Source organism: Haematobia irritans, chromosome 5, assembly GCF_050003625.1.
Source record: "Haematobia irritans isolate KBUSLIRL chromosome 5, ASM5000362v1, whole genome shotgun sequence".
Taxonomy (NCBI): Eukaryota; Metazoa; Arthropoda; class Insecta; order Diptera; family Muscidae; genus Haematobia; species Haematobia irritans.
In genome coordinates, this window is record NC_134401.1 from 135,633,339 (window position 1) to 135,660,064 (window position 26,726).

At 31.8% G+C, this 26,726-nt stretch overlaps 1 protein-coding gene across 1 annotated transcript; it reads right to left on the minus strand.

Annotated features, from left to right (window-relative positions):
• Window positions 1-1,085: 1,085 nt before the first annotated feature.
• On the minus strand, window positions 1,086-26,619 carry LOC142241476 (solute carrier family 35 member F5). The gene is made up of 10 exons (XM_075313246.1): window positions 26,356-26,619; window positions 7,396-8,202; window positions 7,177-7,317; window positions 7,057-7,110; window positions 4,206-4,454; window positions 3,951-4,133; window positions 3,728-3,878; window positions 1,637-1,796; window positions 1,317-1,568; window positions 1,086-1,243 (listed from the first exon to the last, which is right to left on the minus strand). The coding sequence occupies exons 2-10, from the start codon at window positions 7,483-7,485 to the stop codon at window positions 1,195-1,197; spliced, it is 1,329 nt and encodes a 442-aa protein (XP_075169361.1). The 5' UTR covers window positions 7,486-8,202; window positions 26,356-26,619; the 3' UTR covers window positions 1,086-1,194.
• Window positions 26,620-26,726: the final 107 nt, after the last annotated feature.

The following is a 26,726-nucleotide window of genomic DNA, read 5'->3' on the forward strand; positions in this document are numbered from 1 at the left end:
GCATATGTCATCAACAGTGGGCCCGGATGCCATGATTGTACAGTCGTCCGTGTACGTGTTGTTTCGAAGGGTGATGTTGGGCTCTTTGATGGTCGGCAAGATTTTGAGTGGAGAAGATTCCTACTACGCCATCCTCTTCACTGAGTTTCAACGTCCCAATTACGCGTTGAAACTTCAACCCCGCCATGTTCCACAATAAGTTAAAATTTGACTATTTGGCAAATCCGCTTCTTGTTAAAAAAAATTAAGGAAGAGTTCACTTTGTGGAGTTGCCCATTTAAGATATTTTTTCAAAATCGAATAACAAGCTTTTTAAGTTTCAGAATTGACTTATAGCTTTATAAAGTTGATCCAAATCGATTTTTGTTTTTAGCAAAGAAAGAATTTTTGGTTTTTTTTAAATCGATTAATCGGTTTTGAAGTGCCTTAGAATTGAGTTATCGAATTTTGTTGCACTCAATGTGAAAGAGTTTCCTAACTGACATTTGTATTTAAAACAAGCAACAGAAATAAAAGTCAAAATCCCATATATAATATACTATGTAGATAAATTATATGTATATTTAGCATAGAATATATGTTGTTTATTAAATAAAAAAAAAAAAAAAAACATAAATAAAATAATAATATGTTGTTGCGTTTTTGTTTTCTTCTTCTGCTTTAACTAATACTAATTACGCTAAGTAAATATGTTAAATGTATAATTATAATAAATTAAAATACCTTAAATATAAACAATTACGAATTACTATATCATAAGAAGACTAAAAACTTATATATGAGTCGTCTATGAAAATACACAATAATTATACATACATACATTTACACTAATTCAGTAAGAAAAAAGCTAAAAAATTTACAAATTTGTACAATGGTCTTTAATATGCTTAGAAAAATGATAAGAAAAAATATGAAAAATTTATTTGTTCAATAGATTTTTTGAATAGGAATTAAATGCTAAAACATAGTGATAGAGATCCAATGGTAAAAGAAAACAAAATATTGAGTGTTTTTTTTCAACTCCCTGGGAGATGATATAAAATAATGACAATTTTATGAAATACAGCCAAATTATAGTTTTGAACTTTGTTTTTTTCCTAAATGAGCAAACTTCGAGGCATTCACTGAGTGTGGGTGTGTGATGGATATTGATTTTCATTTTGTTTTGGGTTTAAAGATAAATTAATATGAGGATCAGTCATTGCTTCCAATAAGCGATTCTTGTTGTTCTTCATCATTTATCCTAAAAAAAAAAAACATAGAAAGGCAAATCCTCAGTTTCCACTTTTTCTTATTTTAAAATATTTCAAACTTACCTAACAATATTTGGCTTTTTACACTTGCAACACTTTCTATAGATAAGTTTGCATAAACGCATTAAAGGATCTGTTTCATCGTTACGCATTAGTAATGCCACTAGAATCAAAGCAAAAAATATTGGCAATGACCCTATATAGAAGAGTGGTGAATAGGGTTTCCTTTTCAGAAAGACATCAAATAATATTGACAATGGTATTTGCAGGGACATCGCTATAGTTCCTATTAACGATGAGGTTAGAAAACATCCCCTTTGTAAAGAAATAGAAATTGAATAATTTTTTGTTATTTTTTAATTAAAATAACAAATATTTCTTACCATAGCCATAAGGCTTCCGATACGACGGTTCCTATTATGCCATTTAGAAATAAAATGGCAAATTGATTTTGATTTGGTAGTTCGAATTTTTCGATTTTGGTAAAATTTAATATAAAAAATACCGGCCACATTAATAGCAAATTCCAAAGACCCACAAAACCTGAAAGTAAACAAAAAAAAAATTTATAATTTAGAAATTCATTACTTAAAAAAAAAGTAATGAAAGAGTAAATTAGGCCGGGGCCGATATTATACCCTGCACCACTTTTCAGATCTACATTTTCAATACCATCTCAAATTAAGTCGTGTGGCGAAGCACATTGTTAGTAAAGAAAATATAGGAAATATTTTAATCTAATTATGAAATTAGATAGATATGTAACATACAAGTTTCTCACTTAACAGTGGCGATTTTAATAGGAAAATGTTGGTTGTTGGTATTTCTATATAGTTCTCCCGAAGTTTCACGAACACTGGAGTTCAAAGAAATAAAATTTCGACAAAATTTACTATAGAAATAAAATCTCGACAAAATCTTCTATAGAAATGAAATTGTGACAAAATTTTCTATGGAAATAAAATGTTGACAAAATTTTCTATAGAAATGAAATTTTGACATTTTCTATAGAAATAAAATTTCGATAAAATTTTCTATAGAAATAAAATTTTGACAAAATTTTCTATAGAAATAAAATTTTGACAAAATTTTATATAGAAATAAAATTTTGACAAATTTTTCTGTAGAAATAAAATTTTGACAAAATTTTCTATAGAAATAAAATGTTGACAAAATTTTTTATAGAAATAAAATTTTGACAAAATTTTCTATAGAAATAAAATGTTGATAAAAATTTCTATAGAAATTTTGACAAAATTTTCTATAGAAATAAAATTTTTATAAAATTTTCTATAGAAATAAAATTTTGATAAAATTTTCCATAGAAATAAAATTTTGACAAAATTTTCTATAGAAATAAAATTTTGACAAAATTTTCTATAGAAATAAAATTTTGACAAAATTTTCTATAGAAATAAAATTTTGACAACATTTTCTATAGAAATAAAATTTTGACAAGATTCTCTATAGAAATAAAATTTTGGCAAAAATTTTCTATAGAAATAAAATTTTGACAAAATTTTCTATAGAAATAAAATTTTGACAAAACTTTCTATAGAAATAAAATTTTGACAACATTTTCTATAGAAATAAAATTTTGACAAAATTTTCTATAGAAATAAAATATTGACAAAATTTTCTATAGAAATAAAATTTTGACAAAATTTTCTATAGAAACAAAATTTTGACAAAATTTTCTATAGAAATAAAATTTTGACAAATTTTTCTATAGAAATAAAATTTTGACAAAATTTTCTATAGAATCAAATTTTTGACAACATTTTCTATAGAAATAAAATTTTTACAAAATTTTCTACATAAATATAATTTTGACAAAATTTTCTATAGAAATAAAATTTTCTATAGAAATAAAATTTTGACAAAATTTTCTATAGAAATGAAATTTTGACAAAATTTTCTATAGAAATAAAATTTTGACAAAACTTTCTATAGAAATACTTTTTTGACAAAATTTTCTATAGAAACAAAATTTTGACAAAATTTTCTACATAAATATAATTTTGACAAAATTTTCTATAGAAATAAAATTTTCTATAGAAATAAAATTTTGACAAAATTTTCTATAGAAATAAAATTTTTGGGGCCGGCCCTAGGCAATATTGCCAAAAATACAGGAGGTCTATCTCGTCTCCTTCTGGGTGATGCAAACATATGCACTTACTTAAAATAGCCAGCACCACAGTGTGGCGCAGGATATAATATTTATTTTTTTTTTGCATTTTTGTGTCAAAACAAGAACCCGAAAAACCAATATCGTTTTGTTTCTACTAATCGATTTTCTTGATTATTATTCTTTTTTTTTTGTTATTTGTCGAATTTGGATGTTGCCCAACTTGAACCAAACTTGTAAAAATTAAAGAAATCAATCCTTAGCTTGTTTGAGTCCTTGTCATCAAAAAAAGTCTAAGACATCGCAAACTTTTCAAACAGATTTGCAATTAGGTTAAACTCACCAAAAAATAATGGTATATCCACTTTTTCTTCCGTATCACTTTTTCTTTTAACAAACACCAAATAGGCAGCGTAGAAAAATGCACTAAACAAAGCCATTAAAGCTCCTCGTGAAAAATTGGTATCATGTATATCTGAAATCGTTATGGTCACCTGTTGAAGAACACAAGAATTTATTAAACCTTTATAGGTTATATATAAAAAGATTCTCAACAAAATACTCACCACACCGCTAATATTTAAAACTACAGCTATAATTTTTGTGATGGTAAATTTATCGCCCGATGCTGATGGAAAGAATGCTGCCAGAGCTAATGTAAATAATGACGATGAGGAACTTAATAATGTAACAACAGCTGTCTCTGTCATTTGCAATGAAACTTGAAATAAATAATTGGCCAAAAACCACTAGAGAAAGCAGAAAAATAAAAAACATTAAAAATATCAAATTGAGTCGGCTAATTATTATGTCAATCTTACCAAAACGCAAAATAATAATGCTGTCTTCGCCGTCTTATGATGAGATTTTTGTCGATTTATACGCATGCTAGCAGTATAAGATAGACGTGCCATTAATGCTTCCGTAGCCTCATGGGCAGACATCTCACGAACTTCCGCCAGCTTGCTGAAACGCACCGAACGTATACTTGAATCATCGCTTTCAGTTCCCGAGATGGGCCCGTTGCCTATACTTGCCGCTGAGCGTATGGGAACAAATGTAGGATCGCTCTATAAAAGTAAAACAGGAAAAATTTGCAAATTAATTAAAAAAAAAAATATTCTTCATATAACGTTAACACTAATCTCGGAATGTCGATCCATATGGAATCTGCGTAACACATGTTACCATCTAAATCATATGGGACTAAAATAAGCAACTAATTTCAAGAGAATCGAATAGAAATTGACGAATAAAAATATTCACCGCTAGGCATTGTTGTACCAGTCATGAAAGCTACAATGACTCTTCCATATAATTGGCACCCTGTCGCAGGATCAACGAGATAGTAGATTTATAAATAAGGACAGAATCAAGACAGGGGCAATCCAGAAAAATAAACTGAATTCCATCTGCATTTTTTACAACTGTGGATGAATTGATGGAGAACGCCAGACTTTAGAAAATTTCGCCAACATTTTATTTCTATAGAAAATTTTGTCAAAATTTTATTTCTATCGAAAATTTTGTGAAAATTTTATTTCTATCGAAAATTTTGTGAATATTTTATTTCTTTAGAAAATTTTGCCAAAATTTTATTTGTTCTCAAAATTTTATTTCTATCGAAAATTTTGTCAAATTTTCTCAAAAGTTTATTTCTATAGAACATTTTTTCAATTTTGTTTTCTATACAAAATTTTCTCAAATTTATATTTCTTTAGAAAATTTTGTCCAAATTTTATTTGTATAGAAAATTTTTTAAAATTTTATTTCTATCGAAAATTTTGTCAATATTTTATTTCTATAGAAAATTTTTCAAATTTTTTTTTCTATTGAAAATTTTGTCAAAATTTTATTTCTTTAGAAAATTTTGTCAAAATTTTATTTGTATAGAAAAATTTCTCAAAAGCTTATTTCTATCGAAAATTTTGTCAACATTTTATTTCTATCGACAATTTTTCAAAATTTTATTTCTATTGAAAATTTTGTCAAAATTTTATTTCTATTGCAAATTTTGTCAAAATTTTATTTCTTTATAAAACTTTGTCAAAATTTTATTTGTATAGAAAATGTTCTCAAAATTTTATTTCTTTAGAAAATTTTGTCAAAATTTTATTTGTATAGAAAATTTTCTGAAAAGTTTATTTCTATAGAAAATTTTTTCAATTTTGTTTTCTATAGAAAATTTTCTCAAATTTTTATTTCTTTAGAAAATTTTGTCCAAATTTTATTTGTGTAGAAAATTTTTTAAAATTTTATTTCTATCGAAAATTTTGTCAACATATTATTTCTTTAAAAAAATTTGTCAAAATTTTATTTGTATAGAAATTTTTCTCAAAAGTTTATTTCTATCGAAAATTTTTCAAAATTTAATTTCTATTGAAAATTTGGTCAAAATTTTATTTCTTTAGAAAATTTTGTCAACATTTTATTTATATAGAAAATTTTCTCAAAAGATTATTTCTATAGAAAATTTTTTCAATTTTGTTTTCTATAGAAAATTTTCTCAAATTTTTATTTCGTTATAAAATTTTATCCAAATTTTATTTCTGTAGAAAATTTTTTCAAAATTTTATTTGTATCGAAAATTTTTCAAAATTTTATTTCTATTGAAAATTTTGTCAAAATTTTATTTGCATAGAAAATTTTGTCAACATTTTATTTCTATTGAAAATTTTCTCAAAAGTTTATTTCTATAAAAAATTTTGTCAAAAGTTTATTTCTATATAAAATTTTCTCAAAGTTATTTCTATAAAATTTTGTTTCAAAATTTTATTCTATAGAAAATTTTTGTCAAAATTTTATTTCAATAGAACATTTTGTCACAATTTCATTACTATAGAAAATTTTGTCAAAATTTTATTTCTAAAATTTTCGCAAAATGTTATTTCTATAGAAAATTTTGTCGAAATTTTAGTTTTATAGAAAATGTTGTCAAAATTTTATTTCTATAGAAAATTTGGTCAACATTTTATTGCTATTTTTTCAAAATTTTTTCAATTTTGTTTTCTATAGAAAATTTTCTCAAATTTTTATTTCGTTAGAAAATTTTATCCAAATTTTATTTCTGTAGAAAATTTTTCAAAATTTTATTTCTATCGAAAATTTTTCAAAATTTTATTTCTATTGAAAATTTTGTCAAAATTTTATTTGCATAGAAAATTTTGTCAACATTTTATTTCTATAGAAAATTTTGTCAACATTTTATTTCTAGAGAAAATTTTGTCAAAATTTTATTTCTACAGAAAATTTTTGTTAAAATTGTATTTCTTGTCAAAATTTTATTTCTATAGAAAATTTCCTCAAAATTTTATTTCAATAACAAATTTTGTCAAAATTGTATGTCTATAGAAAATTTTGTTAAATTTCATTTCTATAGAAAATTGTGTCAAAATTTTATTTCTATAGAAAATTTTCTCAAAATTTGTATTTCTATAGAAAATTTTGTCAAAATTTTATTTCTATAGATTTTGTCAAAATTTCATTTCTATAGAAAATTGTGTCAAATTTTTATTAAATATTTAAAAATTTTTTTATTAAATTTTTTTCTTATCAATGAGTACTAGTTGCGCAAAAAGGGACTGTCCTTCTTTTGATATCCGAGTGTGAATCTACATGGAGATTTTCCCCATATTGTTTAAGCAATATTTCGCAAAACCCAAAATTACATACCAAAGAAGGATGATGCGAATAATAACTATCATCTTCGGAATTTTGATCCATCATCTGTAAATAAAATATAGATGTTTTAAATTTGTTTTCGTAGCGTAAAGCATTTTTATTAAAACTCACTGAATAGTTGCCATTTTGTCTATCACATGATTCTTTCCATGGTGCTAACAAACCAATAACCAAAAGGTAAATTGTGAACATAGATGTTTTAAAATAGGTGCAAAAGAAGGGCTTCTCAAAGTGTTCATCTTCATAGAGAAACTACAAAAATATTTAAAAAAATCAGTAAATTATTTAAAGGACTTAAATGGGCGTAATGGGGGAGGTCTATCCCTGTACCTTAGTTAATTCACTGGAAGTTACCCATATGACATCGACCAATATGAGTATGCTAATACCCAATATTAATTTTTGAGTTCTTGTTAACATTTTCCTTTGGTAGGGGGAGTTTTTTGACACTTTTCGGAAAATATTTATGTTACAATGGAAAGGTCAATATTTTAGCTACAATTCCCTTTGGCCCTTTGTATTGTGTTCGAATTTAATGAAGTGATTAGAATCTCTTTGTTGTCTTTTTTGCATGGGGAGCTTCGTTTTGTTTGTTTCTTAATTCTCTTTCTTTACATAGAGGCTGCCATTAATTGTAAACATTTGAGGCCAGTCGTGGACTTCATTTTTTTTTCCTATTGTTTGAGGGATTATTATTGGGGGTCTTTTCTATTAGAAAGCCACTTTTTTATGACCGATAAATTGCATTCATTGACGCAAAACTTTCACTTGAGTGGGTAAATATTTGCATGTCCTTCCTATTGACCAATGACCAATTTTTTGTTTGCTCCTTCACAATTTTCCTCTTTTTACGTTTTTCCGAGATGGGGGTTATATTGTTCTATGCTTTCTTGTCAATAGGAATTTTATCACTTTAGAAAATGTGTAACACCAATAGGACCCCACCACCAACTAATAACAATATTTCAATGAAAGGCCTTTGTCATTGATAGAAAACAGCGTATCTAAGTATTTTGTAGTTAGTTTTTGTTGTTGCGGGCTTGTGGTGTTTTATTGCCAAACACCACCTCCTCCTCCACCTCCTCCTCCACCTCCAACCACAAGTTGAATGGGTCTTGTTAATATGCCATTTGAATTCTGAAAGTAGCAAAAAAAAAACGTCAGGAAAGAAATAAAAAATGGCACTTGAAAAACATTAGCATCTTAATTTCTAAGGGTTGCCAGACAGAGGCGTCAAAAATGTGGTTCTTTAACTAGTAATAGGCTATTGATTTTTCTAAATATGCATTACAATTGTTGACTTGCAAAGCTGCAATAATGACATTGACATAAATAAGCGGTATTCGCTTACAACGATTCATCCAAAAAAAATTACGCTCTAAGTTAAAGGAACTTCCCAACCGAGGTTCCGAGTATTATTCAACCATTGGACACTCATTGCATTTTTGGGCACTCATTTTCCTGGAAACCGGTCGATTATGAAAACTACTGGAAAACCATAGGGAAGTGAAGTTAGGATTTATTACTGTGTAATACACCATGTGGACCACTAGGCCTTTGTATTATATTGAATAAATAAATAAATAAATCATTCTTCCACTCGCTTTTGGGGATAGGTAAAGAATCAGAGAGCCAATTATTGGGTCAGATTTCATGATATGCTATTTGTACATCAGCTTGTATCCAGATCGATGAAATCTGCGACTACGAAACGATGTGGCCTGAGTGATCTGTGGTAGTGGGGCGAGTAGGTTTGGCTGGGCAAGCGAAAAAATGTCACGTGACCTTTAATTGCAGATGGGACACATGTTAGTTACGCAAACGGCGTAGTATAAACGTCTACCTCGCTGATCTTAGCAGTTATTTCACTGTTAGAAATTTGAGAATATCTGCCACCAAATCCTCAGCCACCGGGGTGCAATTGTTAGCATGCCCGCCTTACATACACAATGCCGTAGGTTCGATTCCTGCTTCGACCGAGCACCAAAAAGTTTTTCAGCGGTGGATTATCCCACCTCAGTAATGCTGGTGATATTTCTGAGTGTTTCAAAGCTTTTCTAAGTGGTTTCACTGCAATGTGGAACGCTGTTCGGACTCGGCTTGTCATTGAGCTTAACATGGAATCGGGCAGCACTCAGTGATAAGAGAGAAGTTCACCACTGTGGTATCACAATGGACTGAATAGTCTAAGTGAGTCTGCCAAAATTTTATTTTATAGAACGAAAAATATTGTAGGAGAATTCGTAAAATTTTTTCAACATTTGATTTCTATAGAAAATTTTGTCAAAATTTTATTTCTATAGAAAATTTTGTCAAAATTTTATTTCTATAGAAAATTTTGTCAAAATTTTATTTCTATAGAAAATTTTGTCAAAATTTTATTTCTATAGAAAATTTTGTCAAAATTTTATTTCTATAGAAAATTTTGTCAAAATTTTATTTCTATAGAAAATTTTGTCAAAACTTTATTTCTATAGAAAATTTTGTCAAAATTTTATTTCTATAGAAAATTTTGTCAAAATTTTGAGTTCTATAGAAAATTTTGTCAAAATTTTGAGTTCTATAGAAAATTTTTTCAAAATTTTGAGTTCTATAGAAAATTTTGTCGAAATTTTGAGTTCTATAGAAAATTTTGTCAAATTTTTGAGTTCTATAGAAAATTTTGTCAAAATTTTATTTTATAGAACGAAAAATATTAGGAGAATTCGTAGGGGACATTTTTGGGAATGTGGGGAATGTAGGGAACTTTTTTTGTCCTTGTAGAGTAAACCGAAAAATTTCCCTGGCAACACTGGCATACAGACCTGCCAGAACGCTGCCTTTAGAACTGTGACAATACACCCCTGGTTCATCTTTATGTGAAGACCATGATCTTCCCAGTGCGCAGACACAATTATATGTTCTCAAAGTTGTATCTCCTGAGTTATTATCGCAGTAACCATCCAAAGCACCATCTTATGGAATATAAGGGTTGATCTACATTATCTAGAGCGCGAAGAGGCAGCCATACCAGGCAGGTCTGAACATGAGGACACCGTAGCTGAAGCAGTGAGAAACAACAACATTAATCCTGTTCTCCGGTACTTTCTGCTCATAGCACCGGAGGAATTAGACCTCACATGGCAAACTAAGGTAGTTTTGGCCCAATTAAGATCAGTACAGCCGTCCTACCTATCGCGTATGGAGTAATATAGGTCTGTGAATCGGTTTTTGGTTATGGAAATAGCACTGGGCTGCTATATGGTAAGACTACTTTTTGGATAACTACCGCAAACATTTTGCTTAAAGAATTTCAACGTAGTCGAACTTCATTTTTGAGACGAGTCATGCCCAAGCACTCTGATAATGGCTACCCGGAAGGACGAATTAACATAAATCAATGATCTCGTATTGGCAGTAGTCATTTCTAAATATTACGTGAATCATATACTGCACCAAATTTTGAATAGGAGAATGCTGTCGGCATATAAGTTTCCGTGTTCCGTTGCTTACTTCGAACAGCAAGCAGTGTTTGACGATATTTAAGCGCAATTTGAGGGAGTTTTTTTGGATCCTCCGACATGCATCGGCGACCAAGTAAAAGACGAGACAGTGGGATCCACCCGCCATAGACTGTAGCGAAAAAGGGATGAACACCGTTTACAGAGGTGAAGACTGCCTCATTCGCCGAAAAGTTGTGAACCTAATTCTTCTGAGATAAAGTATATGGCGACAAAAAAAGTGTCGCCAAAAAAGTAGTGAAAATGTTCTTTTTGGATCCGGAAGTGGTACAAAATTGGCACAGAAGCGATGAATTTAACATGGGCTTGTCATAGGACGGATGTCCACCATATCAACAGCCGTTAGGTTAGGTTAGATGGCAGCCCGATGTATCAGGCTCACTTAGACTATTCAGTCCATTGTGGTACCACATTGGTGAACTTCTCTCTTATCACTGAGTGCTGCCCGATTCCATGTTAAGCTCAATGACAAGGGACCTCCTTTTTATAGCCGAGTCCGAACGGCGTTCCACATTGCAGTGAAACCACTTAGAGAAGTTTTGAGATCCTCAGAAATGTCACCAGCATTACTGAGGTGGGATAATCCACCACTGAAAAACTTTTTGGTGTTCGGTCGAAGCAGGAATCGAACCCACGACCTTGTGTATGCAAGGCGGGCATGCTAACCATTGCACCACGGTGGCTCCCTCAACAGCCGTTGCACTGAATTTGCATCACTTCTTAAGATGTGGTCCGAATTCAATGTTTCAGATGTGAATTATAAAATTGTGTCATATTTTGCCAAATAAATAATTTTTGATTTTTTTTTATGATTTTTAATGAATTCTAACGCTTGTCTAAAACATTTGACCTCAAATATTTTCAAAAATTTGCAATTTTTCTAGAATGGATTTAGATTTTTTTTCGACATTTAAATAATTTGTTCCATTTTATTAATTCTTACATTCTTTTTATCATTGTTTAAACAAAATAATTTAAAATTTTTTTTATTAAAAATGTGAAAAAAGCGAGTTTTTAAAAATGGAATCAAAAGAACTTCCTGTGTAGTTAAAATAAAGAACATCTTTGGGAGGGCATTTTTGGAAGTGCTTTTAAAGTAGTGCCTTTAGAAGAACTTCCAATTTTTTTGCTGGGTAGCCGAATATTGGGCCGATTCGAAATTAAATTGAGATCCAAGTGTATAGAATAATAAAAAGATTATATTGAAAAAAGATTATTTTGATTATCCAACCAACTCGCGTTTAGAAATATTTTGTTTTTTTTTTTTTTTCATTCAGCATCGAATTGTACCGGGTCCTTAGAATACACACATGATAACAACTCACTTATATTTATTGGTGTATGGTGTAAATATATTTATTACATGGCAAAGTTAAATGGCTAGATTTGATTCAACCCATTTTGTTCCTATGAATATACCCTTCTCCCAACACAACAATTGTTATCGTATTTACCTACAACCACAATATAGGAAAAACAATACAATTCCATATAAGGTATACAAAGGCGTATTTATTGAATTTAATTAAATAAAAGTCTCTTTTGTTGAAGCACAATGACGACGAATTTGTTTGCAAAGAATCAATATTTAGGAAGTCTAATGACAGATAATCTCCCAATTTCCTAAAGCTAATACAAATTCCAGAAGACGGTGAACTTTATTCTGTACACTAGAGCGTGTTATATTAAGAACAAAGTTCATATTTTGGATCTTATTAAGTAGATACGTCTTAAGATTAAAAGAAATTTAAAATAGGACATAAACAAAATTAAAATAATTTAAAATAAATTGAAAATAGGAAAAAATGACAGAGACAAGGCTTGGGTTATGGTGATCACTGGGATAATTCGGGCTGATGTAAGAAAGTTATTTTCATTTATTTCGATACACAATTAGAATATTTTTTTTATTTATTAAACTCACGATGTTCGCACGTCCATATGTTGAAATTACTGAACGAATTAAGCTATCGGTTTATTTATGTAGGTTAGGTTAGGTTAGGTTAAAGTGGCAACCCCGATTACATATGGGCACTTCTAGTTTTAACCACTGAACCTTCTCTATTATTTTCTTTTGTTGAACCAACCAGATTCTTCCAAAAACATTAACAGACTGCGTAAGTTAACGTTTTCCAGGTCCGCCAGTAATCTAAAGCTATATGCCCCTTAAATTCGCTTACGCCTTACACAAAATGCAGGGCACTCACACAAGAGGTGTTTAATTGATTCCTTTTCCTCCACATCATGACAGCTCATACAGTAGTCATTATACTTCGCACCAATGGGTTTTGCAAATTCGCCTATCATACAGCGACCCGTTATAGCAGATATCAGAAGTGATATCTGACGTCTTGAGAACACTAGCATATCTAGTGTGCGGTTCAAGTTGAAATGGGGCCATATTTGCTTGGTGTCGTTACAACCCTTGCAATTCTCCCATTGAACATTTGCCATCATGACAGCCTTCTCACGCAGTAAGAGCTTGCAGGTAGCCAAAGACATACCAACAGATTCTAGTTCCCCTGGAATATGTAAGGTAGTTCCTAGCCTTGCTAACTCATGTGCTTCGCAGTTCCCCGGTATGTTCCTATGACCAGGCACCAATATTAGGTGAATATTGTACTGCTCAGTCATCTCGTTGAGAGATTTGCGGCAGTCGATGGCCGTTTTCGAGTTAAGGAACACAGAGTCCAAGGATTTTATTGCAGGTTGACTGTCTGAGTATATATTAATGCAAACACACCCAGAGAAATAATTGGTTGGAATTCAAGTACGACAACAAATAGATAGTGGAGACCTACAATTTTTAGTTGTTTGGAATAAATGTTAGTTACTTCCCTTGTTTAATAGTTTCTATAACCAATATAATAGCTGTGTGACTAAAAGTTCATACACCCGACTAAATATTGGTCGTTATTTATATATTGAAGTAAGCAACCATTTCAATTTATTCCATATTGTTGTGATAACTAATTTGTTTTGCCAATGTGTCACCAAACCCAACAGAAAGTCTGTCTGGCCAATAAGTTAGTTGTGTTAACAGATTTGATAGTTATAAACGAAACTTGTTGCTATGGACTACATATATGACAACAAATAATCTTTTGTTTCATTAATTACATAAAATTTTAAAAATCAAGTTAGATTTTTTTTTTCAAGGTAAGTAAGATAAACATCAAATTGCAACTCACTCTTCACTATTTCTCTTAATTTCCATAACATATGTAGAGATATCTTAGCAAATGTGACCATTACCGAGGTTGGGAAAGGTAAATATAAGGTTTGTCTGCCTCATCATCGGTCTCAAAATCTCAACTTTCCCCTGCTGCCGATATATAAGAAAAATTTCATGAGTCTGATTGAATCCCAAGTCACACTGAAAATTGATCACGTGATTGTGAGTGGTCGAACTAACAAAGTTAATGTATGGGCGTGAGAATTGGCGGAAGTTGGGAAAATCCATGTTATTCATTTGCTATTGAACGCTTCCAATTATGATATTATGGTACTACAACAACAACTGGAAATATTTGATTGTGCTTTTGAAGATTTTGCAAATCTCCACCATAGCTATTTCATGGGGTTATCTTTTACCCTTCATAAAAGGCTTTTTACAAGATCCTTTTTGATCAATAACTACAATATACATTAATATATAATAAAATAAAAACTAAAATGAATTCAACGGATTTTTCCTTTAAATTCGCAAGCATTGGTTATCGGGCAAATAGTTAGTTATTTTAACAAACGAATGCAATTTTATTGGTTGTGATTGCCAATTAGACTATTAATGTGCCCAAAATGTAGTTCTTTAAACTATTTTATATACTGTTGTGTCAGACAACAATTGGTTGCTTCAACAAATTTTCTCGGTTATATTCTGATAGTAGATGGGACCAAATAATTTAGTTGGCAAAAAAAATTGGTTGGCACAACAAATTTGTTTTCTGTGTGCATTTTTTGGAACATTACTTCTCAGCCAATTCGCCACCTCTCTTATTGCTAATATTTCAGCCTGAAAAACACTACAGTGTTTAGGTTCGGATGGGCCATATCGAATCAGCAATATAGGCAATATCGATCAGTGATATCATTTTTGTTGGGGGAACGTAAAAACGAAGTCAAACAGTGTTTGAAAGCCTGGAACGATTGCTATCATCTTTCGATGGTTGTCTTAAAAAAGTTAGGTTAGAATTTCAACGTCGGTTTTTAATGAGCCATTTGCAGATGACCTGAGAACAACGGTGAATAAATACAAAAAAAAAAAAACACGAGCGGGCCCGGTAGGCATTTAAAAACGGCACAAATTTCAGTCAGACAAAGTGGTCAACGGAAAGGTCGTTTTATTTGCTATACATTCATTTTATAAAAATCCTAAATACTGTATGAAAATGTTAAAAAAATTAGATAAACAAAAAAGCCTTTATTATTTATTAAAAATTATTATTTAAATTATACTATTAATTCGTTCAGTGTATAAATTGCGCTCAGTCTAAATGAATAGATCAAAATGTAAACAAAAATTGCAAATGTACCCTTACAACAAGAGAATAGGAATGCAAAGAAGTAAAAAAAATAATTTTTTCTCTTCATTTTATTGTAATTTGCATCATTTCTAACAATGACACGTGGTAAACCTCTTTGCGAGGAAATTCGAATTTTAATCATTGATAAGTTCAAATCGGGAAAGACGTATGGACAAATTTCTACCGATCTTAGAATTCCAAGATCAACAATACAAAGTATTGTTAGCAAATACAAAGTATGCGGAAATTTTGGCAATAATGTTTCCAACAGAGGTCGGACTTCCAAAATAAGTCTTCGTCGTAGCACTATTTGCGATATAGCCTTAAAGTGGTCTGAAGCAATTGGAAAGCCCGTAAAACGTGAGTGGACCCGATTGCAACTGAAAAGCATAGGTTATAATTTCTATAAAGTTAGTTAAAGATTAACCCGTTATATCGAAATCAACTTGATAATTCATATATTTAATTATTTAGGCCAAGCAAAAGCCATTGCTTACAGCGGCCCAAATGAAAAAACGTCTGTTATGGTCGAAAGAGAGACGCCCTTGGGTACAACGGCAATGGGACAGCGACGAATCCAAGTTCGATGTATGTGTTGGTGATGCAAGAAAAAGGGTAATACGTAAAAAAACGAGGCATACCACAAAGACTGTTTAAAACGTACCGTCAAGTTTCCAGCTAGCGTTATGGTATGGGGATGTATGTCATCAAAAGGTGTAGGTCAGCTCCATTTCATAGATGGGATCGTAAATGCAGAAAAATACATTAGAATCTTGGAGGAAAATCTGATTCCGTCGGTATCGAAATTAGCAGACTGCGGGGAATACATATTCCAACAAGATGGAGCTTCTTCCCATACTGCCAAAAAAACGAAAAAGTGGCTGAAGAAAATGGAATCGAGGTCCTGGACTGGCCTTCTTCCAGTCCAGACCTTAACCCGATAGAAAATGTGTGGGCTATTATGAAAAGAAAACTTCGAAATGATCCACAAAAGACTATTATAGGGTTAAAGTCAAAAATTCAGGAAATTTGGGACTCGATAACCCCAGAAGACTGTCAGAAACTAGTCAGGACTATGCCAAAGCGGATCGATGCTGTTTTAAAAAATAAAGGTGGCGTTACACAATTCTAACTATGAAAATTTGAGACTGAACGAATTAATAGTGGTCACAATATTTTTGTTTAAAATAATGAACTTTCGTTTATAATTGCTTTTTGAAAAGTCTGTTTTTTAATATGTAACTTTTCTAATGTATTCTAAAAGAGAATAAAATGACATTTAAGAAAGGTAAAAATTTGTGTGTGTAGTCATTATAGTTCAGAAGATATACAAATTTTAATATTACATTGTTGAAAAATTTTCAGTGTACGAATTAATTGTGGTTAGGGCTCGTATGGAGTTAAAAAGAGACAATGTTGAAAAATAAACGACCATTTTGTACATTTGTTTTTTTATTGAGTCACTTTCGTAAGCCATGTCCATGTGCGTGTCATAAGAATCAAAAAAGACAATTAAAGTCGTCCTTTGGCATTCCTAACTTTTGACTTTTTTAAGTGTTCTACTTTTAATTCAAAATCATCTTTCGATTTTTTCGTTAACAATTGATTTGATTAGTCGTCTGTGGTTACTATTAAAAGAGGGCCTTTTGGCCAATATCAAAATTCGATTATTCAATTTGGCTTGATTATCGAAAAAAATTAGTCGAATTTGAAGATTACAAAACGTCCAATTTGCACTTTTCTACCCTGAGAGCCTCTTCTACAACTATAATGTCAAAAATTTGAACATTCGAATTTTTCATTCCTACATATAAAAATCAAATAAACCTTAGTCGGAATTTATATAAATTTTCCACACTGTTTATTAAGATTCATTGATATGTTCCTTGTGTTAGCTTTCCAATAATAAATCAACCTACAGATATCGTAGGCTAGGAAATACATGAGGTTAATAATCAAATAATAGTCTCGACCAAAGAAAGAAGTACGTATAAATAATTGTTGTTATCAATTAAGAAGCGTTGACTGCGTACATTTTTGTTGGTACACATAAACGCTACAAAGTAAATAGCCCCAAAAATGCTCATAGTGAGTCAAATAATGTTATGTGTATTTTGATTAATGACGTCGAAAAGTGGCCAAACATTAATAAAAGTGGAAATTTTTGCAGAAGTGTGTGAAAATTTCAATGCAGTGATTTGTTAAAATGGGAATTTTAAGTAGAATAGAAACGACGATTATAATTTTTTTTTTTTTTTTTTTTTTTTTTTTTTTAAATTTGAAAATGTTTATCTTTGATATTGTTTTTGAATTTGAATTTTGGAGATAGTTATCTTTTTATACCCACCAACACGGGATGTTTAAGGGGAGTATAATAAGTTTCGTCATTCTGTTTGTAAAACATTGAAATATCAATCTCCGACTATGTAAAATATATATTCTTGATTGGGGAGAAAATCTAAAACAATATAACGATGCTTGTCTGCTTATTTGTCTGTTGTAATCAAGCTATAATCCTCCATATACGAGATATCGTTCCGAAATTTTCGTTTTGGTATGCAAATAAGGACGCTTTCGTCCTCAAAAATTCCCGATTGAAATCAAAATTCCTCACAAAAATCTTTGTTTTTTTTTTGATAAATTTTGACAAAATAGAACAAATAGGGTCTGTGGTAGAATATCGGTAATAATTAAAAAATTGAAAATATATAAAATTCATGTTCGAAAATTGAAAATAGGAGTATGGTCAACATGTATTTTTGGATGTAAATTTATTTCTAAACACTCAAGTAATAAAATTGGGCGGTATATAAATATGTGATATATTATTCAAATCAGTGGTGAATACTGATGAGAGGATAACATTTAGGCCCGAGTCCTCACGAAATGATTTCACAATTTCAGAAAAATGTCTTAACCTAGCTGAGTAAATTTATAAATTAGAGCTTGGGCCCCAAAAATAAAATCTTGTGTCCGTTTGTTGTCCAAATGCTTCATTTGCACACTTTTTGCATCTTTTTTAATAACGTAGAAATAACAGAATTTCATAAAAATCATTGCAAACCTTATTTATTATACTGAACGGATTTTGCAAAAATCCTCAAATTTATGGAAATTTCCCACCAACCTTGGGAGCTACCGTGGTGCAATGGTTAGCATGCTCCCTTGAATACACAAGGTCGTAGGTTCGATTACTGCTTCGACCGAACACCAAAATGTTTTTCAGCGGTGGATTATCCCATCTCAGTAATGCTGGTAACATTTCTGAGCGTTTCAAAACTTCTCTAAGTGGTTTCACTGCAAATGGGGAACGCCGTTCTGACTCTGCTATAAAAAGGAGGTTCCTTGTCATCGAGCTTAACAAGGAATCGGACAGGACTCAGTGATAAGAGAGAAGTTCACCAATGTGGTATCACAATGGACTGAATAGTCAAAGTGAGCCTGATACATCGGGCTGCCACCTAACCTAATCCTTAATTCCCCATCCATTAAAAAATATGCCCAATTCGGGGAAAAAATCCCCCATACTGGCAATACTGTCCACCTATATGCCCGAAATTACAAATCTAGAGGTATTTCAGATCCAAACAGGCCTGTGGTGAATATGTTGTTGTATATCGTTCAAAATCTTCGAATAGCCCCCATATACCATAGACCGATTTGACTTCTTGGGCATCTAGACACCGTAATTTTCCCTTATTTAATTTTCTCCCTACTTCACTTCTTTAGGAAATAAAAGTCCACTATGCAAATTGCTGAATAATTTCCCTATCCATTTATTATATCATCGATAATTTTCTACAACTCAAACTTAACAGCCTCTACGGAATTTCAATGCTAATGCTGAAGCATCTGGGAATACTGGGAGTTGAGGACCTGACCAGACTCTTCAATTTGTCATTAGAATCACTCATTATACCCGATGTCTGGAAAATTGGTAGGGTGATTCCACTACCGAAGCCAGACAATGACTCTCGCCAGTAGCGAAGACACTTGAGGCACTACTCCTCCCCAGCCTTGTGGGGAATTTTCCAGCTGCCCATCATCAACATGGATTCCATAAGGTACATAGCACAACGACAGCCTTCCATGCCATTTCAGCACATATCAATATGGGACTCAATCAGCCCAAGCCGTGTCACAGGACGGTCCTCGTGACGCTTAACCTATCGAAGGCATTTGATATGGTTAACTATGCCACACTATTCGAGGACATCGAGAATATGTCTCTATCGGCAGGAACCAAGCTTTAGGTTCTGAACTATTTGTGCAGACGCCAGTCGTACGTGGAATTTAGGGACAGGAAGTCAAAACCCCGTAGAGTTAAACAGGACGTTCCCCAGGGTGGGGTGATATCTCCGGCACTGTTTAATCTCTACCTGTCCTCGAATCCTCCCCCTCCCGACGGAGTCGATTGTTGATGATGACATTTGCGATCGATTGAATGTCTACCTCGCTGATCTTACCAGTTATTTCACTAAATCCTCAGCCACACTATTCACTAAATGGACGGCGGAAGTACGCAGGCAGTTAAATGTCAGAGTCGACGGCGAATGTGACCCCAAGATTCTCGGGGTCCCCAAGATGTGACCCCAAGATTCTCGGGGCCTTTTAAAGTCGTCCGCCCATGCCACTGCAATTTGTGATAAGCTCCGCGGTAGAAACAAGGTCCTCAAATCGCTTGCCGGCAGCACTTTGGGTGCGGACAAAGAAACCAGTGGTAAACTATGCAGCGCCTGTGTGGACACCCCAAGCGAGTGATACGCAGTGGAATAACATACAGACCTATCAGAACGCTGCCCTTACAACCGCAACAGGATGTCTCCGCAGTACACCCCTGGATCACCAAGAACATCCCCTTGCGTCGACACAATTACATGTTGTCAAAGCAGTACCTCTTGGGTTGTTATCGAAGTTATCATCCAAATCACCATCTTGTGGATAGACAACCCCCACCCAGGAATGTAAGGGTTGATCTTCACCTTCTAGAGCCCGAGATGCAGCGTTACAAAAGAGAGCCTCTAGATCAGGCAGCATACCAGACAGGTCTGAACAGGATTCATGAGGATACTGTAGCTGAAGCGGTGAGAAGTTACAAGGTTAATCTCGGAGTCCGACCGCCGCCCATAGCACCGGGGGAGAGAGACCTCCCACGGCAGACCAGGGTAGTTTTGGCCCAACTAAGATTAGGCAAGTGCAGCCGCATCAATTCATACCTATCAGTGATTGACAGCAGCGTAGCTGACGTGTGTCCCATATGTAATCAAGGGACACATGACACTCGCCACCTTTTTGCTTGCCCGGCTAAGCCTACCCGTCTCACCACCAGATCACTCTGGACACACCCCATCCCTGTCGCAGAGTTCCTTGATCTGGCTACTAGTTGAACTACACAAGCATAGAACAAAATGGATGAAACTACATTAAAAACTGTTACAACAACAACAACTCAAATTTATGGTTTCACCCCGTCTCGTTGATATTTAAAATCTAATAAAATAATAATTAGATAGCTTATTCTTCTTGGACCATTTAGTAATTAGTATTTCCAAAAAAAAGTGTTAAATCAATGTTCACCAAAATCATTTTTAGTCGACTCTGCACAGTATAAAAAAATAAATGTACACGAATATTATATTCGCGTCATCTGGACATTACATCATTGCTCATAAACAAGATAAGAAGAAATATACAACGTATTGCCCACAAAGATTCAATTTAATTCTAGTATTTAATGGACTTCAGCCGTTTGCTTACGAAATATTTGTCGTAATTTCAGAAGTATCATTTCATTTCTATTACAAAGGAATTATTATATGTGGATGTAAAACGAGAACATAAAAAGCACGCCAAACAAACATTTTAGATTTTGATTGGCGACGAGTGTGAAATATTTAGCGTATGCATACATTTTCCTCGCCACCTGTGTGGTTCAACTATATAAAAACTATAGGTCGACGTTTTGTCCAAAAAAGGTTGAAGTAGACTTTTGTAATCTTCACTTACGTCTAATTGAATTTAACATTTTTCATAAGCGTATCAAATCGAATTTTCATGTAGGCAACAAACTGAATAATGCAAGTCGACCAATTGACTCTTGAAGTTGTCTACTAATCGAGTGTTTATTTTGTCTAGTCGATTTTTAATTCGGTAAATCTCGAAAAATCAACTAGAGATGATCGATCTGTTCATTCAAAACCGACTCAAATCATTTTTTTCATAATGAAAAATCTACCAAAATTTTTTTGTGAAACAAAATTGACTGTTCATTGTGGCGACAGTCGACTTTTATCACTATAATATTCGAAAAGTCAAATAGAGAGGAAACTGGTATGTGAAATTTTTATGTAGTCTTTTTATTGAATAAATTAAATCTAACTAAATCAGCCTCCAGTCACCTGCATGAGGCTTCGAATTGCTTAAATAAATATAAATAAATAAAATTAAAAAATCTCCTATCCTATTAAATAGTGTTTTGTTATGACTCAATACAATGCACTCGCATAAGATAAATTTCCCGATATTTCTGGGCCATATACACCATAGGCTCCAATGAGTGCATAATACAGCTTTAAAGGGGTCTTACTCATTTATGAAAAACTTCAGCGAATAAAGTTTTAGGTATAGTGACAGTCCGATATATTTTTGGGCTCACTTAAACTATTCGGTCCATTGTGATAGGAGTAGTACCATTCATTCTCTTTTCAATGAGTACTGCCCTATGTAGAAAACGGAATGGGCAAGTAGGTCACAATACCTGCAACATAGTGATTTTAGTGTTTCAAGCTGAGGTCCAACTGCATTGAGGGTAAAACTATAGTTGGTAATCGAAAACTGCTACAGATTTCTCACCGTAACTCAGCGAGATGAAGATGAGACCGTAGGTTAGGTGGCAGCCCGATGTATCTGGCTCACTTAGACTTTCAGTCCATTGTGATACCACATTGGTGAACTTCTCTCTTATCACTGAGTGCTGACCGATTCCATGTAAAGCTCAATGACAAGGGACCTCCTTTCTATAGCCGAGTCCGAACGGCGTTCCACATTCCAGTGAAACCACTTAGAGAAGCTTTGAAACCCTCAGAAATGTCACCGGCATTACTGAGGTGGGATAATCCACCGCTGAAAAACTTTTTTTGGTGTTCGGTCGAAGCAGGAATCGAACCCACGACCTTGTGTATGCAAGGCGGGCATGCTAACCATTGCACCACGGTGGCTCCGTAATGAGACCGTAAATGCGAGCTATATAAAAGTTTATACTCCCATATGCATGAATTTGAACCTGAACCGATTTAGACAAAATTGTATACACTTGGACAAAATCTATGTACTTAAAATTTAAATCTAACGTTATGGGACGAAACACAATTTTAGTAAAAAAAAACAAATAAAGAAAGCCTGAAGTTGGACGGCCGACTATAATATACTCTGCACAACTTAGTATTAGTCTACAGTAGTATTTAGATCTACATTTCGATAAAATCTCAAATACTTCAAATTTTGAGAAAATTTGATATAGAAATAAAATTTTGAGAAAATTTTCTGTAGAAATAAAATTTTGACCAAAATATCTATAGAAATAAAATTTTGACAAATTTTTTTATAGAAATAAAATTTTGACAAAATTTTCCATAGGCATACAATTTTAACAAAATTTACTATAGAAATAAAATTTTGCAAAATTTTCTATAGAAATAAAATTTTGCAATATTCTGTATAGAAATAAAATTTTGCAAAATTTTCTATAGAAATAAAATTTTGAGAAAATTATCAATAGAAATAAAATTTTGAGAAAATTATCAATAGAAATAAAATTTTTCAAAATTTTCTATAGATAAATAAATGAAATGAATTAAAATTTTGCAATATTCTATATAGAAATAAAAAAATAGAAATAAAAGTTTGCAAAATAAAATTTTGAGAAAATTATTAATAGAAATAAAAGTTTGCAAAAATTTTCCATAGAAATAAAATTTTGACAATTTTTTTTATAGAAATAAAACTTTGACAAAATTTTCTATAGAAATCAAACTTTTCTATAGAAAAAATTTTTGACAAAATGTTCTACAGAAATAATTTTTTGAAAAAATATCAATAGAAATAAATGCTGGTAACATAAGGAAAGTTAAACTAGCAATTCATAGAATAGTCCGTTATCTACATTCATTGCGTCGATATGACCACATATCTCCTCATGTCCAGGATTTCCTGGGGTGCCCATTTTCGAGTTTTATTGACTTCAGATCACTTGTTCTTTTCCACAAAATTTTCAGTGCTCAGTCACCTCGATTTCTCGTGGACTTATTTTCATTTGGCCGATCGCGGCGAAATCAGATTGTTGTACCTCTTGCCAGAGGTCATATGGACAAGTCATTTCAGGCTAGAATCGCCAGATCTTATAACTGTCTCCCTACTAATTTAAAGGACTTCTCGATTTCTGATTCGACATATCGTAAAAGATTACTCGATCATCTTGGATCACCTGCATGAAGCTTATCCAAACTCGAGTTAATAGTGCTGCTTTGTTGTGCTTGGTTGAGTAAATAATATTTTCTTATTTTGTCTTTTTTCAATCATAATGGGAACTAAAAATGTTTTGTCATATTTCATTTTCTTTATATTTTTTTATCATATTATTAATTATAATTGTCATATTTCATTTTTTGTCATATTATTAATTAATCTATTTTATACCTTATATATGTAATTATACTTTTTATATACTCGCATATATTTTCACATTGTCATAACTTCAATTATACTTTAGTCACGGTTAGTAGTCCATTGTAATTTACATAAATTGGCCGCTATGTGGCTTCAAATTACATAATGAAAATAAAATAAAAAAAAATAAATAAAAAAATAAAATTTTGCAAAATTTTCTATAGAAATAAAATTTTGCAATATTCTATATAGAAATAAAATTTTGCAAAATTTTCTATAAAAATAATAAAATATTGCAATATTTTCTATAGAAATAAAAGTTTGCAAAATTTTCTATAGAAATAAAATGTTGACAAAATTTTTTATAGAAATAAAATTTTTACAAAATTTTCAATAGAAATAAAATTTTGAAAAAATTTTCAATAGAAAAAAAATTTTGAAAAACTTTCTATAGAAATAAAATTTTTCCAAAATTGTCCATAGAAATAAAATTTTGACAAAAGTTTCTATAGAACAAAAATTTTGACAAAATTTTCTATAGAAATGGGGAGCCACCGTGGTGCAATGGTTAGCATGCCCGCCTTGCATTCACAAGGTCGTGGGTTCGATTCCTGCTTCGACCGAACACCAAAAAGTTTTTCAGCGGTGGATTATCCCACCTCAGTAATGCTGGTGACATTTCTGAGGGTTTCAAAGCTTCTCTAAGTGGTTTCACTGCAATGTGGAACGCCGTTCGGACTCGGCTATAAAAAGGAGGTCCCTTGTCATTGAGCTTAACATGGAATCGGGCACCACTCAGTGATAAGAGAGAAGTTCACCAATGTGGTATCACAATGGACTGAATAGTCTAAGTGAGCTTGATACATCGGGCTGCCACCTAACCTAACCTTCTATAGAAATAAAATTTTGATAAAATTAGAAATAAAATTTTGAAAAAATTTTCTCTAGAAATAAAATTTGATAAAATTTTCTTTAGAAATAAAATTTTGAAAGGTTAGGTTAGGGCTGCCACCTAACCTAACCTTCTATAGAAATAAAATTTTGATAAAATTTTCTTTAGAAATAAAATTTTGAAAAAATTTTCTCTAGAAATAAAATTTGATCAAATTTTCTTTAGGAATAAAATTTTGAAAAAAATTTCTATAGAAATAATATTTTGACAAAATTTTCTATAGAAATAAATTTTTGAAAAAAATTTCTTTCAACATTCGACATATGTATGATCTTAATAAAATTAAAAAAATAAAATCGATTGAAATATTTCAAATAAATTGTTATGGTGGTGGGCATTAAAAAAGATCGATTCAGCCCATACGCTAGTGTAACATTCTAGGAAGCATAAAATGATCTCCGTAATAGGAAGTTGCTTTTCATTTACAGTCATACCGTACATTGATCTAATGAATAACGAAATGGAAAATAATTTGCGTACAAACTTGTTTAGTTACAAAAATGTGAAGTGTTTTAAAAAATTTAGTTTATCCGGAGTCGGAGTCGAGCAAAATTTTTACGACTCCGACTCCAGCAAAATCTTCAGACTCCGACTCCAATCCTCCTGTTAATGAGAGTGGATGATTTACCGCTAAAAAAACTTTTTGGTGTTTGGTCAAAACAGGGATATTGAGGCCATGATCCTCTATATGCAAGGCGTGGCTCCCTAACCTAACTATAGTTGTACATCCTATTGCTGTGTCGAAAACGGCCAAAGTATGCCACTGTACGAGTTGGATGACTGTTTTAAAATTGGAGTTAGTTTTCAATACACTTTTCGGAAAAAACTCCAATGGGTTGGTTGCAGTCCTTGGCCAAGAAGAAATTCCTTGTGTTGACCAGCATGAAGGTTCGTCTGCATTCAGTGGCTAGCTCATCATTTTGTCGTATTGAAATTTTTGGTTAGGATCGTAACCGCAAAATATTGGACTAAAATAAAGCGATTTTCGAAATGCGGAAAACAAAATGTTTTAATAGGTGGCTCATTAGGTTTTTCAAAAAATCATAGCAATGCCACAAATAAAAGTGCAGTGAAACTTCTCATACCAAGATACTCTGAAAAGTGGACATCTTGAATAGTGGACAATGGTTGAGAGACGATAAACACATTATGACTGGAAACCTTCCAAATGTGGACAAAATTTAGGTGAACATGGGTGTCCACTTGTGAGAAGTTTGATTGTATATGGAAACAGAGGTAGATGCAAAAGTTTGAATACCACTGAAATTATAAATTTGTTAGTAACCCTTCATAGGCGCCATAAATCAAACGGAACATCTTAAACTTCCAAAAACCGAATAGCTCCACAATTCAGCAAAAATATATGCGTTTTTATACAACGCAAAAAAACACCCAACTTCAGTTATTTTATTCCAATAAGAAATAGCATAGCACCGACCTGATCAAACGGAACTCGTAAATAAGAACAATTAGACAATTCATTTAAAACTAGTAGCAAATAATGTAAATGGGTAGCTCTTATGTTACGCTTCAAATACAAAATCTTCAAGCTGACAATGATAACATCCGTTTGTATTGATTTTTTTTTGTGTTGATGTTATAGAGAGACCGGATGAAAGTATATATTTTCCAAAGCCTTAACATTTACCTTCTTTCTTTTTGTTTTTCTTGCAGATTAATGAAAGTTGTACCAGCTGGTTTTCTCACGTACGTAGGAGTGTTATTGGTAAGTTTTTACTTATTTTTCTTTTATCTATTTCTTCTCGTTTTACTCTGAGCAATGTTTTCACTGCAGTATCTATTTTATATAAATTTTCATAGCACTTTCATTATTATTTATGATGATTTCTTATGTTCTTCATAGATTTTCCATACATAAAAAATGAACCCACTTGCTTCTCCCACCGAAAAAGAAAACTAGCAATATTTTTTTCTAGCAAATGACATTTGCCAGTGTTGACAAGTAGCTGTAGATTGTATGGATATATCTAAATTACAACGCGTAAATATTTGCGTAAA

Coding starts and splice junctions, on each gene's coding strand:
- LOC142241476 (XM_075313246.1), bottom strand. CDS start 7,485: ATGTTAACAAGAACTCAAAAATTAATATTGGGTATTAGCATACTCATA. Junction 1,797..3,727: donor GGATATACCATTATTTTTTG/GTGAGTTTAACC, acceptor GTTTACTTTCAG/GTTTTGTGGGTCTTTGGAAT. Junction 1,244..1,316: donor AAAAAGCCAAATATTGTTAG/GTAAGTTTGAAA, acceptor TTTTTTTTTTAG/GATAAATGATGAAGAACAAC.